Source organism: Salvelinus fontinalis, chromosome 33 (assembly GCF_029448725.1).
Source record: "Salvelinus fontinalis isolate EN_2023a chromosome 33, ASM2944872v1, whole genome shotgun sequence".
NCBI lineage: Eukaryota > Metazoa > Chordata > Actinopteri > Salmoniformes > Salmonidae > Salvelinus > Salvelinus fontinalis.
In genome coordinates, this window is record NC_074697.1 from 39914878 (window position 1) to 39930987 (window position 16110).

General features: G+C 46.2%; 1 protein-coding gene across 5 annotated transcripts in view; it reads left to right on the plus strand.

Moving 5' to 3' along the window:
* LOC129832230 (numb-like protein) overlaps window positions 1-16110 on the plus strand; it is a 79636-nt gene that overhangs the window by 46687 nt on the left and 16839 nt on the right. For 2 of the 5 annotated variants that reach the window (XM_055896139.1, XM_055896138.1), the window contains exons 2-3: window positions 3469-3660; window positions 7013-7163. The exons of 1 other annotated variant lie outside the window; for it this stretch is intronic. In XM_055896139.1, coding sequence (XP_055752114.1) covers window positions 7038-7163 — 126 coding nt within the window. In that variant the 5' untranslated portion in view covers window positions 3469-3660; window positions 7013-7037. The remainder of the gene's footprint in view (window positions 1-3468; window positions 3661-7012; window positions 7164-16110) is intronic. 2 more of the 5 variants (XM_055896141.1, XM_055896137.1) reach the window with 1 other exon arrangement.

The window sequence follows — 16110 nt, forward strand, 5'->3', positions numbered from 1 at the left end:
CACAGACTCAGTATTCACAGTAAACAAATGTTCACAACGTTCAAGTTTGTGCTCAGCAGACCTGACATTTTCTCAGTGACAAAAAAAATGAGAGGGAACATTGCGAAACATTGCCCTCAACCCCTCCCACCGATCTCTGAAGGCCATCCAGTTTTGATTTCTATCTGCCACATATTTTTCTGCTGTGCTGTGACGTTTCACAAAAGTTCTGAACCTTTCTATTCTCATAGTTTCTAGAGATTGTAAATTAAAGATAAACATCTTTGCTAAGAGTATTATTATATTATTGATCGATTGACTATGACTTTTCAGATCACCCAGCAGTGCTATTTGCAGAGTTAGCTCCAGGTAAATGTTGCAATTTTTCAGCCATTCCTGCATATGGGCAGTACCAAAGCAAGTGATCTAATCATTCTGTCTCTTCGCGGCAAAATCTGCAGAGCCGGGATGGTTGTATCCCCCACATATAGAACATTCTATTGGTTGCAAAATGTAAAAAATAACTCTAAGTTTTGAATCCGCCGTCGTTTTGTATATCAGTTCATAAACCATGTGTCATGGAATCGGTACATCGAAAATCTACTCCAAACTAATTTGCAACCTGTATGGCGCAGCTGTCAATTAGGTCCTTAAATGAAACTGGTATACTTTTTTATTTATCACAATTTTCTTAAGCCAATTTTGGTCTTTAATGCAGGTCCGACAGACAAGTTCCTTACCTTCTCCCCTTTCCTCTTGCCTTCTACATATTTGCAGTAATGCTGCAGTCAGTTGGTTGTAATTTTGGATAGAGCAGACATTTCCATATATTTTTGTTAACTGCATGTGTGACATAACTCCACCAGTCCTATTTATGATATTATTAAAAAAATAATCTAAGATAATGTTTTTTTATCGGTTAGTATATTTGAGTTGAACCATAATATTTGTTGTAATATTTGTTCTATCTTTTCTGGTGGATGAAACTGTAACTGCAGCCAGCTCTGTATTGTTTGTCTTAAAAATAGAGATATTTTGGAGATGATTTCATTTGCAAATAACCGAAAGTGAGAGGCTGTAATCTGAATAAAGGGAAAAAGGCCATTCTTGAACACGGAGTGAGCCATTCTTACTAATCTGCTGGAGAACCAGTTCAGATTTAACTACAGTTTTTGTATGATTGAAGCCTTTCGTGAGAGGTTCAATGATTTAATGTTTAATCATTTTTGCCCTCCAACTTCATATTCATTATATAAATATCACTCAGTATTTACATTTGGTGTCTGAGAGGTCCCGAAAATTGGGTCCTCCTGAGGCTGCATCCTGTGTGTGTGTGTGTGTGTGTGTGTGTGTGTGTGTGTGTGTGTGTGTGTGTGTGTGTGTGTGTGTGTGTGTGTGTGTGTGTGTGTGTGTGTGTGTGTGTGTGTGTGTGTGTGTGTGTGTGTGTGTGTGTGTGTGTGTGTGTGTGTGTGTGTGTGTGTGTGTGTGTGTGTGTGTGTGTGTGTGTGTGTGTGTGTGTGTGTGTGTGTGTGTGTGTGTGTGTGTGTGTGTGTGTGTGTGTGTGTGTGACAACGAAAGTGTGCGTAAGTGTGTGTGTGTAGTCAGGTTTGTTCTGTGTGTGTGTGTGTGTGTGTGTGTGTGTGTGTGTGTGTGTGTGTGTGTGAGTGACAACGAAAGTGTGCGTAAGTGTGTGTGTGTAGTCAGGTTTGTTCTGTGTGTGTGTGTGTGTGTGTGTGTGTGTGTGTGTGTGAAGGTGCATTTGTGTGCGTGTCTTTTAATAAAATGTCTTTCTCCACATCAAATACACAGAGAAAGGCAGATGAGCCGAGAAAATAGAATGGAGGTATCATCATAAAGATGCTTCCTGCTTTTCTCGATTAGAAGTTTCTTTCCTCACTACTCACCATTCCTCACCACTCTCTTTTTGACATGGCCGGGGAACGTTCCCGCAACGCTCCCCGACCTCCGGTAGAATCTAATCATTAGCTGTCTGTCACAGTGCGGCAGCGGCTTACCCCTGACGACGGCTAGTTGGTCTATTTCCCATTAGTTTTGCTAAACGTTTTCCCTGCTCCCTGCCCCGTGGTCAGGCTTTTCTAACTGTGGGAGACCATACTACTTATATTAAGAGAGAACTATATTTCTCTCTCTGAAGGCTGTGTGAATGTGAAACTCTGTTGTGCATCTATAGTACTACCATTACTGAACGAACTAGTCCAATGTTCTGCAAACCTAGTGAGCATGTGGAGTGGTTTTGTCTCAAATTGTTTCCACAGGCTAGAACAGACATACATTTTTTCCATGGTCAAATTGAAAGTAGGGGCCCTCTCAATTTAATTTAGGATAGTTTATCCTAAATTCACTATCTGTGTGTGTGTGGGTACTCTGATGTTCCACTATTGAGTGGCCTCAATGCTGTGTGTGTATGTGTGGTGGCCCAACTCCGTTTTACTGATGTTTTACTCTGCTATAGTCCATCCTAGGTTTATTTGGCTGTGTTTCACCACTATCTGTCTCTCTTTGTTTCTGTTCCCTATCCTCCCACTCCTCCTCTCTCTCTCACAATTCTCTTTCTCTCTTTCTCCATATGTTTCCCATCGTTTACCTCCACCCACTAATACACACACACACACACACACACACACACACACACACACACACACACACACACACACACACACACACACACACACACTCCTGCCTGCTCTACTTCTCTGATTCCTGTTGTTAATATCTCAGGGGTTTATGTGCACTGTGACTGAGAGAGAAAATAAAGCCCATGTAGCTGTAATCTAGTGCTCTGATTCCAAGCTTGTATATCTGTGGCTAGAGCAAGGTGAAGCGAGGAGGAGGGGATGAAGAGATGCAGTGGAGGAATATAGGTCACTGACAGAGATAGAGGGAGGAAGAAGGTTGATTAAATCACAAAGGAGAGAAAACCTTAGAAAAGGGTATAAAAACAGAGGTATTCAACACGCAATGGTTTGTATGACAGATGCACAGAGAGAAAGGGAGACATTCAGAGAGAGGGAGAGAGAGAGAGAGAAACAGGTTGTTTATGCACACCGTCACACACTAATACCCACCCCCTAAGCCAGCCCAGTCCCATGTTGCATGTGGAGACTGTCATATGAGGTGGTATGTTGCCCTACTAGCTCTGTGTCTGGACAGCTCAAGATAATGCTGGTAAGGTAAACACAGTGGGAGAGGACTGTCACTTTCACAGCTGCAGCTTGACTCTCTCTCTCTCTCTCTCTCTCTCTCTCCCCTCTCTTTCTCTCTCTCTCTCTCCCCTCTCTTTCTCTCTCTCTCTCTCCTCTCTCTCTCTCTCCCCTCTCTCTCTCTCTCTCTCTCTCTCCCCTCTCTCTCTCCCCTCTCTCTCTCTCTCTCTCTCTCTCTCTCTCTCTCTCTCTCTCTCTCTCTCTCTCTCTCTCCCCTCTCTCTCTCTCTCCCCTCTCTCTCTCTCCCTCTCTCCCTCCCATGGAGCAGGATCAGCTCTCAGGGAGACACTCTTAAAGGGACAGGCCACTGCTGCATCTCCCTCCTGCAGCCTCAGACACAGGAGAAAGGAGGAGGAGAGCGAGGACATGGATAATCGAGAGAGGAGAGAGAGAAAGAGAGAGAGATAGAGGAGATGGAGAGAGAGGGGGAGAGAGGATAGTCCCTGCGTCCCTGCGGCTGGTAAATGGGCATTTATAGCTGCTTGTGTTGATAAGGATGACAATGAATAACAGTAATACTATTTATTGGCTTTGAATGTATATCGGAAGCCCATAGTGCCTCACACTGTACAAGACAATACACATTAAGATGCGTGTGTGTGTGTCTCCAATAACTCTTGTGTGCCGAGCTGGGTTGGCTCTGTGTTATTGGCCAGCTGTGTGGCGGCTCCTCCTGGTTATTTTGATTGGCTGTGATTGGTGCAATGATAGTCTGTCCTCAGGCTCCAGCTGTACGCTGTTCTAATGGTGCTGCTCTGGCTGAAGGGTGCACTCATCTCACACACACACACACACACACACACACACACACACACACACACACACACACACACACACACACACACACACACACACAAACACTCTTCCCGCCAATGTAATAACTCTTATATTGTTGCTGTTTCATTCAAAGGTCTCCGTTGCCAAACATGGAGTGCTGTGCGGAATGTTTACATTGGTCTCTTAAACAGTGCTGTGCAATATTTTAGTAGTGTTTAAAAAACATGTTTCCTGCCTGATTAGTGTTGTGAATGTGAATCTCAGAGAGACCGAGAGAGTGAGAGTGAGAGGCTGAGAGAGAGAGGCATAGAGAGAGGGGGAGAGATAGACAGAGAGAGAAAGGCAAAGAGAGAGACATGAAGTGAGAACCGGGACGAGGGAGGGGGAAAAACGGGAGGAAGACTTCAGTCTACGGTAAACAAAAGAAAGACAACAAGCCATAAGTCATTCCCCGACCAATCGCACTTTCCCGTTACAATGTACTCCAGATGTGTCCAGATGTAGGGTGGCAGATAGCCTAGTGGTTAGAGCGTTGGACTAGTAACCGAAAGGTTGCAAGATCGAATCCCTGAGCTGACAAGGTAAACATCTGTCGTTCTGCCCCTGAACAAGGCAGTTAACCCACTGATCCTAGGCTGTCATTGAAAATAAGAATTTGTTCTTAACTGGCTTGCCTAGTTAAATAAAGGTAAACATCTCTAAATGAAAATATTGGGTGAGATGCAACTGTTTGTTCCTTGTTGAAACTTGGCATGGGCCTATACAGTGTGTGTGTATGTTTTTTGTTGTTTTACTATCCTTTGCCGATCCCCACAATGAAAAAGGCTCTTTTAGGCTCAGGGGCAAGGGTTAGAAGTTAGGGTTAGGTTAGGGGTTTGGGGTTAAGGTTAGAATTAAGGTTAAGGTTAGAGTTAGGGTTAGGGGTTAGGGAAAATAGGATTTTGAATGGGAATCAGTTGTTTGGTCCCCACAAGGATAGTTAAACAAACGTGTGTGTCTGTGTGTCGGTCTGTCTGTACTCAGCCTTGGAGATGCATGTTTTGTAAAGCTACAGGGGTCTAGGCCTATAAGAAGTTAGACGTGAGAGGTTGGGGTGTAAAGGGGGATGGGGGATGTTGTCAAGGTTTCCTTCACTGTCCTCTGGCTGCAGTTTGGTCTGGCAGTGCCAGTGTGCCATCCTCTGAATGCTGGGTCTGTGCGGACTGGGGTGAGTGGCAGGGCGCTGGGTACAGGGGGTTGACACCCTGGCAGAGAGAGGCACGCAGCAACACTGGGACCTCAATCAGATGAGATTGAGATTTCAAAGTCCCCCCCATCCCCCCCCACCCCTCTCACCCCCGTCTTCCCCTCTCCTTTTTCCGACACTTTACCTCCCGCTCTCTCGTTCTCATTCCTTCTCTATTACCCTCTCTTACACTCCTCTCCCGCTCTCACTCTCTCCGTCTATACTTCTCGTTCTCCTCCCCTCTGTCCCTCTGCAGCCTCCTTGGCAGGAACTCAGCCGTTAGATCACATGACCTCATAGCAAGTCGATTAGATCAGCCCTGAAACTGGAGCAGAACACCCAGAGCCCTGGCCCCTGCCTGGGCTGGTCCCCCTATGTCTCTAAGCCCACTCCCCTGCTCCTTCCCTGGGGAGACATCTGACGCCAGCTGCCCCTCGCCCCCCCCTCCCTGCACCTGTTCCAGTGGGGGCCGCCGGCCAGGTGCCGCGCTGCCAGCATGCTGCCCAGAAACACCCCTCTGAGGGACCTGCCGCTCTTGGCAGAGGCCACATGCCAGCAATGCCAGCGACACCAGGCTCATTTCAACGCACCACGTAAACAGATCCCAATGTGCGTGTACACACACCCAACCTTACCCACACTTTCACTTCCGCCATGCCATGCCTCACACCTGCTACCCATCCCGTAAGATGACAGAGCTTATGGGAAGCGGTGAGTGTGTGAATGTGTGTGTCATAGGCTTATCTAATAACAGTGTGTTTGAGTCGGTATATAAAGCTTGGCCCGTGTGTTTACGGGAGGAGAACAGTTCTACAGGTCTGACAGATTGCTTTGGAAGAGCTTTGTCTAGATCAGCTGATTATACTTTCTGATCATACTGTTGGAAAGACTTCAACACACCCACCAGACAAATACTTAGTGAAAGCCAGGAGAAAAGAATGCCGAAGCTTGGGGCAAGACCGCCGAGATGCCCAAGATGGTAAGATCATTTGAGAGGATGTCTGTTCCGCTTTAAACTGGGCCGTGCGATATTCTGAGATGTTTCTCTTTCTCTGGTTCAGTGTTCATACTTGTACAGTGAGAAACTGACTCACACAAAAAAAGACTCATTAGCATTTTTAAACAGGACTTGTTTTGATAGTGTCATCATGTTTCATTATGAAGACGTTGAAATTACCAATGCAAATGAGGTATTCAGGCTGAATGGCCTAATTAAGTGTGTGTGTGTGTGTGTGTGTGTGTGTGTGTGTGTGTGTGTGTGTGTGTGTGTGTGTGTGTGTGTGTGTGTGTGTGTGTGTGTGTGTGTGTGTGTGTGTGTGTGTGTGTGTGTGTGTGTGTGTGTGTGTGTGTGTGTGTGTGTGTGTGTGTGTGTGTGTGTGTTTACATCCGGCAATAATTCCGATGTTCAAAGCCCACAGGATGAAAGGACTGTCTGGGCTTTGTGGGTTAGCTCTACCTGTAACCCTAAACATTGATGGAAATGTGATTAAACAAATTGAACAGATATAGCTCTGTATAGATATTTAATGATGTAAATATGGATTAAATTGCTAGGTTGTAAAGGATAGTAGCGTTTTCACACACCTATCATTCATTTATCTCAGTTACAGCGTTGTCTACGGTGGCCCAGAGGGGCAAACGCTTTCTTTCTTTAAAAAAGGGTTTGCCCCTCTGGGCTACCATAGTTGTCTCTCCCGCTTTCAGAGCAGAGGTGTCATTTCTTGTCACTGTCGTTTCGCCCCCATGGCTGTCACGAGCACACACTTAACACATACTTACCTCGCCCCCCTGTCTGTCTCGGTCTCCATAGCAACAGGGAGCCCCAGACCCCGGAGATGAATAAGCTACGTCAGAGCCTGCGCAGGAAGAAGCCTACCTACGTGCCGGAGGCCAGCAGACCCCACCAGTGGCAGGCCGACGAGGAGGCCGTACGCAAGGGCAAATGCAACTTCCCCGTAAGGGTAAGACTGAGACCCCTGTCCTGGGACCTGGTCTTAAACTGACTCTTAACTCAACATAACTATTATTACTCTTAATCTTTTGGTTCAAAATGTTGAGGTATAAGATTCAATTGGTTTACTATCTGGGACAGCAGGGAAGGAAGTTGTATTTCGTCTTACAAATCACACCTGACTCTAGCCTTAGATCTAACTTAGTTCTGACTTTTACTTTGACACTTATCCTCAGTCCCGTGGCAGTGTGATCAGTGGAACAGAACAGAACCTGACAGTAATGATGATCCTACTTCTAGTGATGAGACTTAGCTGTCTCTAAGTCTTTCTGGAGGCCCAGTGGATGGGGAGAGATCAATAGTGAATAGTGCCTAAGGGTGGATGGGGAGAGATCAATAGTGAATAGTGCCTAAGGGTGGATGGGAAGAGATACATTCTACCTCCTCCCTGGTGAAACTGCTGCGTGATTCTCTTCCACTCCTTTGTCTGAGGTGATTTGCCTTATACGACAGCCCAACTGCATTGTGGTATATAAGCACGCTCTTAGTAATTCCACTCTGGTTCCCCAAAATCAGCTGTAGTCCATGCGTAGGATGGATGGATCCTTATATGCAACTGTAAAGAACAGAATAGCGGAGGAGTAGATTCCTACTATCAGAGTGCTGCTCTAGGGTGGTAGAGAGGGGAACAGTAAGACAGAAGAGACAGAGAAAGAGGGACACAGGGGAAGTGGGGGACGAGGGCAGCGATAGAGAGGGTGAGTGAGATTGAAAGAGAGAGGGGGGGGGGGGGGGTAGAGAGGAGGGAACATTTCTAATGGAAAAGACCCATGATGGCATGCTTCAGATCCCCAACAGGAAAAGCTAGCAGCAGTCATTACCCCACTATCAACGCCTCTCTCCCCCTCACCAATCTGTCTCTCCTAGCTGTTCAGCTGCTTCCTTCAAAACAAGACTATAGTTTACCCAATTGTATGGCCCACTAGGTTTCAATTAATTAACATAGTGTAGTTTTAACGAACCGCTAGCTTGTGCAAGGCACATATTATCGCCCTCATGTTGTGAGATCTAGCTAGTGGTTTGTAGTAAAGCTAGCTGCTAGACTATAATACAAACGCTACTGGTGACACTTTGTGGGGATCATTTTGAACTGCATTTAATTACACCAGGATGACACATAACATGAAGCAAACAAATTGCAACTTTATTTCAAGCAACATGTATTTTGAAGTGACATCAAATGAACGTTAATATATTCCTTTCTGCACTACCTGATGATAGTGATATTTGCTAGTATAGTCTCTGACCTGTGCATGTCATCCTTAAGGCCTACCTTCATTACAGCCCTGACATTCTGAGTGTCATTTGTGTTAGACGCTATTTAACTATTCAATCAGCTCTTGTTTTGGAGTAAGATTGACGTCTAAACCCACTAACCATCTACTGTACATAGGCATTCTTTGTATGATATGAAATAAAGTGTTGATTCTTTGAATTATGTACAGCGTATTTTTTTGGTCATTGAACTTTTCCTGTTTGTCTGTTTTCTTTGGTTGTCACATGGTTTTGGTAGGATAATGGACCCTTCTTTGTGGGTATGAAGTGCTGTTGTGGACAGGGTTTGCATCCTAGGTCAGCCATAAAGGGATTGTTACACCCACACCAATGATCAAGGACATCAGCTTCACCTGCAGATCTGTGCAATATCATCAGACAAAAATGAGTGACAACCAAATAAAACAGACAAACAGGGAATGTTCAATGACCAAAAAAAAACACTGTACTTAATTCAAAGAATCAACACTTTATTTCATATCATACAAAGAAGAAAGTTAAATGAATAGTGTCTAATACAAATAATCAGCAGAATGTCAGGGCTGAGCTGGAACCGAAACCTGCACACCCAGATCTCTAGCAGCAAGGTTGGCCATGCATGTTCTAGATTTATGCATTGTTATCTTTAACAGTATTTTTGTAATCTTACAACCAATTCTAACAGTAAACCAATAGTATACAGTACCAGTCAAAAGTTTGGACACACCTACTCATTCCAGGGTTTTTCTTTATTTTTACTATTTTCTACATTGTAGAATAATAGTGGACATCAAAACTATGAAATTACACATATGGAATCATGTAGTAACCAAAAAAAGTGTTAAACAAATCTAAATGTATTTTATATTTGGGATTCTTCAGTGTAGCCACCTTTTGCCTTGATGACAGCTTTGAACACTCTTGGCATTATCTCAACTACCTTCATGAGGTAGTCACCTGGAATGCATTTCAATTAACAGATATGCCTTGTTAAAAGTTCATTTGTGGAATTTCTTTCTTTCTTATTGCATTTGAGCCAATCAGTTGTGTTGTGACAAGGTAGGGGTGGTATACAGAAGATAGCCCTATTTGGTAAAAGACCAAGTACATATTATGGCAAGAAAAGCTCAAATAAGCAAAGAGAAACAACAGTCAATCATTACTTTAAGGCATGAAGGTCAGTCAATACAGAAGATTTCAAGAACTTTTAAAGTTTCTTCAAGTGCAGTCGCAAAAACCATCAGGCGATATGATGAAACTGGCTCTCATGAGGGCCGCCACAGGAAAGGAAGACCCAGAGTTACCTCTGCTGCAGAGGATAAGTTCATTAGAGTTACCAGCCTCAGAAATTGCAGCCCAAATAAATGCTTCACAGAGTTCAAGAAACAGACACATCTCAACATCAACTGTTCAGAGGAGACTGTGTGTATCAGGCCTTCATGGTCAAATTGCTGCAAAGAAACCACTACTGAAGGAACCCAATGAGAAGAAGGGACTTGCTTGGGCCAAGAAACACAAGCAATGGACATTAGACTGGTGGAAATCTGTCCAAATGTGAGATTATTGGTTCCATCTGCCTTGTCTTTGTGAGACGCAGAGTAGGTGAATGGATGATCTCCGCATGTGTGGTTCTCTCCATGAGGCATGGAGGAGGAGGTGCGAGGGTGTGCGGGTTCTTTGCTGGTGACACTGTCTGTGATTTATTTAGAATTCAAGGCACCCTTAACTAGCATGGCTACCACTGGATTCTGCAGCGATATGCCATCCCATCTGGTTTGCGCGTAATGGAATTTTAATGCTTGTGCTTTTCTTATAACTCATTTCTGTGTTCTATTCATATGCTGTTCTATAAACCAATTTCTGTGTTCATGCAAGTGGCTGACTGTACAAATCCTCACTATCAGTAGCTGCAATTTGGCAGTACGCCCAGACCTTGTTTTGTGAATGAACGAAAGATATCTCCGTTTCAAGGTCTCAGCTTAGAGAGAAGAACCCTCGTGAGGTATTGGTCTGTCACATGTTATGAACCAGTATTGGTCTGTCACCTGGATGAATGATTAATTATTCAAAATCATACAAATAACTTGTCTGTGTATAGCCGTATATAAGACAACTGCTGGGACTGCCACGGCAGAGCTCCTGATTGACATGTGTACTATGGTGCATTGAATTTGTTGGAACCTCTCCAGCGTGCTGATAATAAACAATAATTAATTTAAGGTTGACTTTGAGTGTGCCTCCGTAACAATTTCCACGACATTTGACGTCACAACATTTGACGTCACAACATTTGACGTCACAAACCGGATGATTACTTCTGCCTGCAGAGCTTTCCAGTGGGGGTCTGTCTGCGAGGAAAACCGGTGGTGTTTTATGAATCGTGAGGGAAATTCCTTAATGACCAACAGAGGACGGGGACCCGCCCAGACCAGACCCTTTACTGTGAGCTGCCCAGGAGGAGACGCATCATAAGAATTTCCACGAAAGGACTATCATTTGTTTTTCAACAGGACAATGACCCAACACACCTCCAGACTGTGTAAGGGCTATTTGACCAAGAAGGAGAGTGATGTAGTGCTGCATCAGATGACCTGGCCTCCACAATCACCCAACCACAACCCAATTGAAATGGTTTGGGATGAGTTGGACCGCAGAGTGAAGGAAAAGCAGCCAACAAGTGCTCAGCATATGTGGGAACTCCTTCAAGACTGTTGGAAAAGCATTCCTCATGAAGCTAGCCAGCTGACGTTACCAAAATAGATAGTTAACTTGATAAACACCTTGCCAGTGTGCTACACATCATCCCGGCGCTACATCCTCCTGTTGCTAGCGTTACTATCCATGCATGCAATGCAGCCCGCTGCGATGCTTCTTTGGGAAATCTATAAACATTCATTTTTTTAAATGGATTAAACCCTGGGCGTCAGGACCTTCCCACTTGCAAATACTATGGTAATTCTAACTTTAACCTTGAGAAAACAACTAGACCAGGGGTCTCTAACCTTTTTCCAGCATGAGAGATACTTAAAAACAAAAAAACAAGCTAGCTACTCATTTTTCACGGCTTTTAAATAGGCACATTCTTCTCTTCTACTTTACCCTGCAACTTATCCCCGGGTCCTTGGTGTACAAGAGATGCCATTATAACTGGTAAAATAATGGTTAATTATCAGTATCTGGCATGACAGGCCCCATGAAATTAGCTTTTGTATATTCCCAAATTCTGTTTTCGCTGTATTATTTTACCTGGTTTAGAATTGTTTTTATCTTTGTTCCTCTCAACAGTTTAATTATTCATAGAGAGATTAAACGAAAATGGATCTTCTGAGTCCACGTCAATGCGTAAATCACATCAGGAGATTGGATTTTTGAGTGTAATTCCCCTTTAATTGCGCATCTAGCAAGGGAGGAATGTGTTGGCATAGGGTTTCTAAACACAGAGGCGCAACATCGCAAGACTTGCGGGAACGCTTGTGAAATAGACCAAACAGGCCAGGCCAGGGTTTGGGGTTTGAGAAGGAAATGAGAGAAGTGAAAAACTCTTCCTTAGAGTTGTTAATTGTCTTGAAATCTAAAGGCACATCCTAGATTCTGTCACGTTCCTGACCTATTTATGTTAGTTTTTGTGTGTTAGTTGGTCAGGACGTGAGGTTGGGTGGGCATTCTATGTTATCTGTTTCTATGTTGGTTTTGGTTTGCCTGGTATGGCTCTTGATTAGAGGCAGGTGGTTTGCGTTTGCCTCTAATTAAGAGTCATATTTAGGTAGGGCATTCTCACTGTTTGTTTGTGGGTGATTGTCTCCTATGTCTGTATGTACGTTCGTACCACATGGGACTGTAGCGTTTGTTTGTTTCGTTTCGTTTCGATGTCGTCCGTTTCCTGTACGTAAGTTTATGTTTAGTTATGTAAGTTTATGTTCAGGTTTCGTTCAACGTCGTTTTCTTGTTTTGTAGTTTGAAAGTGTTTTGTTTCGTTTCGTGTTGCCATCATATTGTATAATAAAGATGGCTTATTTCCCAAAGCCTGCGTTTTGGTCTTCAGATCCCTCTCTCCTCACCTCATCCGAGGATGAGGAGAGCGTCAGTCATTACAGAATCACCCACCAACACGCTAAGACCAAGCGGCAAGGGAAAACGAAACGGAGTAGGGGACAGGAGAGAAAGGAGCAATGGACATGGGACGATGTTTTGGATGGAAAGGGTGTCTACACATGGGAGGAGATCCTAGCTGGTAGAGATCGCCTCCCATGGGAACAGCTGGAGGCACTGAGGAGAGCGGAGGCTACCGGAGAGAGGAACCGGAGCTATGAGGGAACGCGTCTGGCACGGAAGCCAAAAAAGCCCGTAAGTAATTCCCAAAAATTTCTTGGGGGGGGGGCTAGGAGATAGTGGGCCAAGGGCAGGTAGGAGACCTGCGCCCACTTCCCAGGCTTACCGTGGAGAGCGGGAGTACGGGCAGGCGCCGTGTTACGCAGTAGAGCGCACGGTGTCTCCTGTACGAGTGCATAGCCCAGTGCGGGTTATTCCACCTCCCCGCACTGGGAGGGCTAGATTGGGTATTGAGCCAGGTGTCATGAGGCCGGCTCAACGCGTCTGGTCTCCAGTGCGTCTCCTCGGGCCGGCATACATGGCACCGGCCTTACGCATGGTTTCTCCGGTTCGCCTACATAGGCCGGTGCGGGTTATTCCACCTCCCCGCACTGGTCGGGCAACCGGGAGCATTCAACCAGGTAAGGTCGGGCAGGCTCAATGCTCAAGAGAGCCAGTACGCCTCCACGGTCCGGTATTTCCGGCACCACCTCCCCGCCCCAGCCTAGTACCTACAGTGTATACACTACGCACTAGGCTACCAGTGCGTATCCTGAGCCCTGTTCCTCCTCCACGCACTCTCCCTGTAGTGCGTGTATCTAGCCCGGTGCCTCCAGTTCCGGGCCCACGCACTAAGCTACCTGTGCGTCTCCAGAGCCCTGAACCCACTGTATCTTCTCCCCCTACTAATCCTGATGTGCTTGTCCTCAGCCCGGTGTCAACAGTGCCGGTACCACGCATCAGGGATAGAGTAGGCTTTGAGAATACAGTGTGCCCTGTCCCTGCTCCCCGCACTAGTAGGAAGGTGCTTGTCATTAGCACGGTGCCTCCAGTTCTGGCACCACGCACCAGGTCTACAGTGCGCCATATCCGGCCAGAGCCATCCGTCTCCCCAGCGCCATCTGAGCCATCCGTCTCCCCAGCGCCATCTGAGCCATCCGTCTCCCCAGCGCCATCTGAGCCATCCGTCTCCCCAGCGCCATCTGAGCCATCCGTCTCCCCAGCGCCATCTGAGCCATCCGTCTCCCCAGCGCCGTCTGAGCCATCCGTCTGCCAGGAGCCTGCAAAGCCGCCCGTCTGCCATGAGCCTGCAAAGCCGCCCGTCTGCCATGAGCCTACAGAGCCGTCAGCCAGACAGGAACCGCTAGAGCCATCAGCCAGACAGGAGCCGCCAGAGCCGTCAGCCAGACAGGATCTGCCAGAGCCGCCAACCAGACAGGATCTGCCAGAGCCGCCAACCAGACAGGATCTGCCAGAGCCGCCAACCAGACAGGATCTGCCAGAGCCGCCAACCAGACAGGATCTGCCAGAGCCGCCAACCAGACAGGATCTGCCAGAGCCGCCAACCAGACAGGATCTGCCAGAGCCGCCAGCGAGCCATGAGCAGCCAGAGCCGTCAGAGCGCCATGAGCAGCCAGAGCCGTCAGAGCGCCATGAGCAGCCAGAGCCGTCAGAGCGCCATGAGCAGCCAGAGCCGTCAGAGCGCCATGAGCAGCCAGAGCCGTCAGAGCGCCATGAGCGTCGAGAGCCGTCAGCCTGCCATGAGCGTCGAGAGCCGTCAGCCTGCCATGAGCGTCGAGAGCCGTCAGCCTGCCATGAGCGTCGAGAGCCGTCAGCCTGCCATGAGCGTCGAGAGCCGTCAGCCTGCCATGAGCGTCGAGAGCCGTCAGCCTGCCATGAGCGTCGAGAGCCGTCAGCCAGCCATGAGCGTCGAGATTCGTCAGTCAGCCATGAGCTGTCCTTCAGCCTGAAAAGGCTGGATACCCAGAACTGCCCATCAGTACAGAGCTGTCTCTCTGTCCGGAGCTGCCTTTCAGTCCGGAGTTGCCCCTCTATCCTAATCTCCCTCTCTATCTTCATATATCTCTATATTCTTATCTATCCCTCTTTCTTGATTTATCTCTCTGTCCCGGTGTTGTCCCTATTAGATATGTTGTTAAGGGAATTTTGTGGGGGTCAAAAGAGGGTGGACATTCTTGGAGGGAGGAAGTTAGGATGGATTATGGTGGGGTGGGAACCGCGCCCCGAGCCTGAACCACCACCGTGGTTAGATGCCCACCCAGACCCTCCCCTAGACTTTGTGCTGGTGCGTCCGGAGTTCGCACCTTGTGGGGGGGGTACTGTCACGTTCCTGACCTATTTATGTTAGTTTTTGTGTGTTAGTTGGTCAGGACGTGAGGTTGGGTGGGCATTCTATGTTATCTGTTTCTATGTTGGTTTTGGTTTGCCTGGTATGGCTCTTGATTAGAGGCAGGTGGTTTGCGTTTGCCTCTAATTAAGAGTCATATTTAGGTAGGGCATTCTCACTGTTTGTTTGTGGGTGATTGTCTCCTATGTCTGTATGTACGTTCGTACCACATGGGACTGTAGCGTTTGTTTGTTTCGTTTCGTTTCGATGTCGTCCGTTTCCTGTACGTAAGTTTATGTTTAGTTATGTAAGGTTATGTTCAGGTTTCGTTCAACGTCGTTTTCTTGTTTTGTAGTTTGAAAGTGTTTTGTTTCGTTTCGTGTTGCCATCATATTGTATAATAAAGATGGCTTATTTCCCAAAGCCTGCGTTTTGGTCTTCAGATCCCTCTCTCCTCACCTCATCCGAGGATGAGGAGAGCGTCATTCATTACAGATTCGACCCAATGTCTTAAGTAGTTGAACATGTTATTACTCCAACCTCGTGAGTGACAAACTGACACGTTTTCATTTTGGTCCAAAAACTACTTTACATCGAAATAGTGCCTTTAATTTGATGGCCTGCACATGTGCAGTTCGGTGTGCGATGACCGTTAGAACCGATTACGTATTTCTAAGCATGAGCTTAGCTACCCAATGTCGCCATGACATCACCTACAAGTGTGTTCGGGGAGTCTTATCGGAGAAGCATATTTAGCTTATCTTCATATTGGACTGTCTTTGGTGTCGGTCTAGCAATGTTTATGTTGCTAGGCCTACTGCTGCAGCACATGTCATGGCATAGTTTAAAAAAACAATGCCCACTCAATTGATATAACGAATCATGATATAGTTCTGTGAGGCAAGCCTACTTTGCAGTTATTGGGGAAAGTCTTTCTGTCTACCCACAAAACGGTTATCATTAGCATCGCTGTCTGTCTTCATGGAGTGATAAACAAATGCTCACACAAAACAGACAGTCGGGCAATATTGCTGGATATTAATTGGCAGATATTATTTTATGTTTGGATTTTTAAGCGAATAGTGGCAAACCTAGGGTGGGATAATGTAAACGTGGGTATGATTGGATAATAGCTGGGAGTTTTATGTTTATGACTTATCGAGCTACTCATAGCTGGGCTGTGAGCTACTGGTAGCTACTGGTAGCT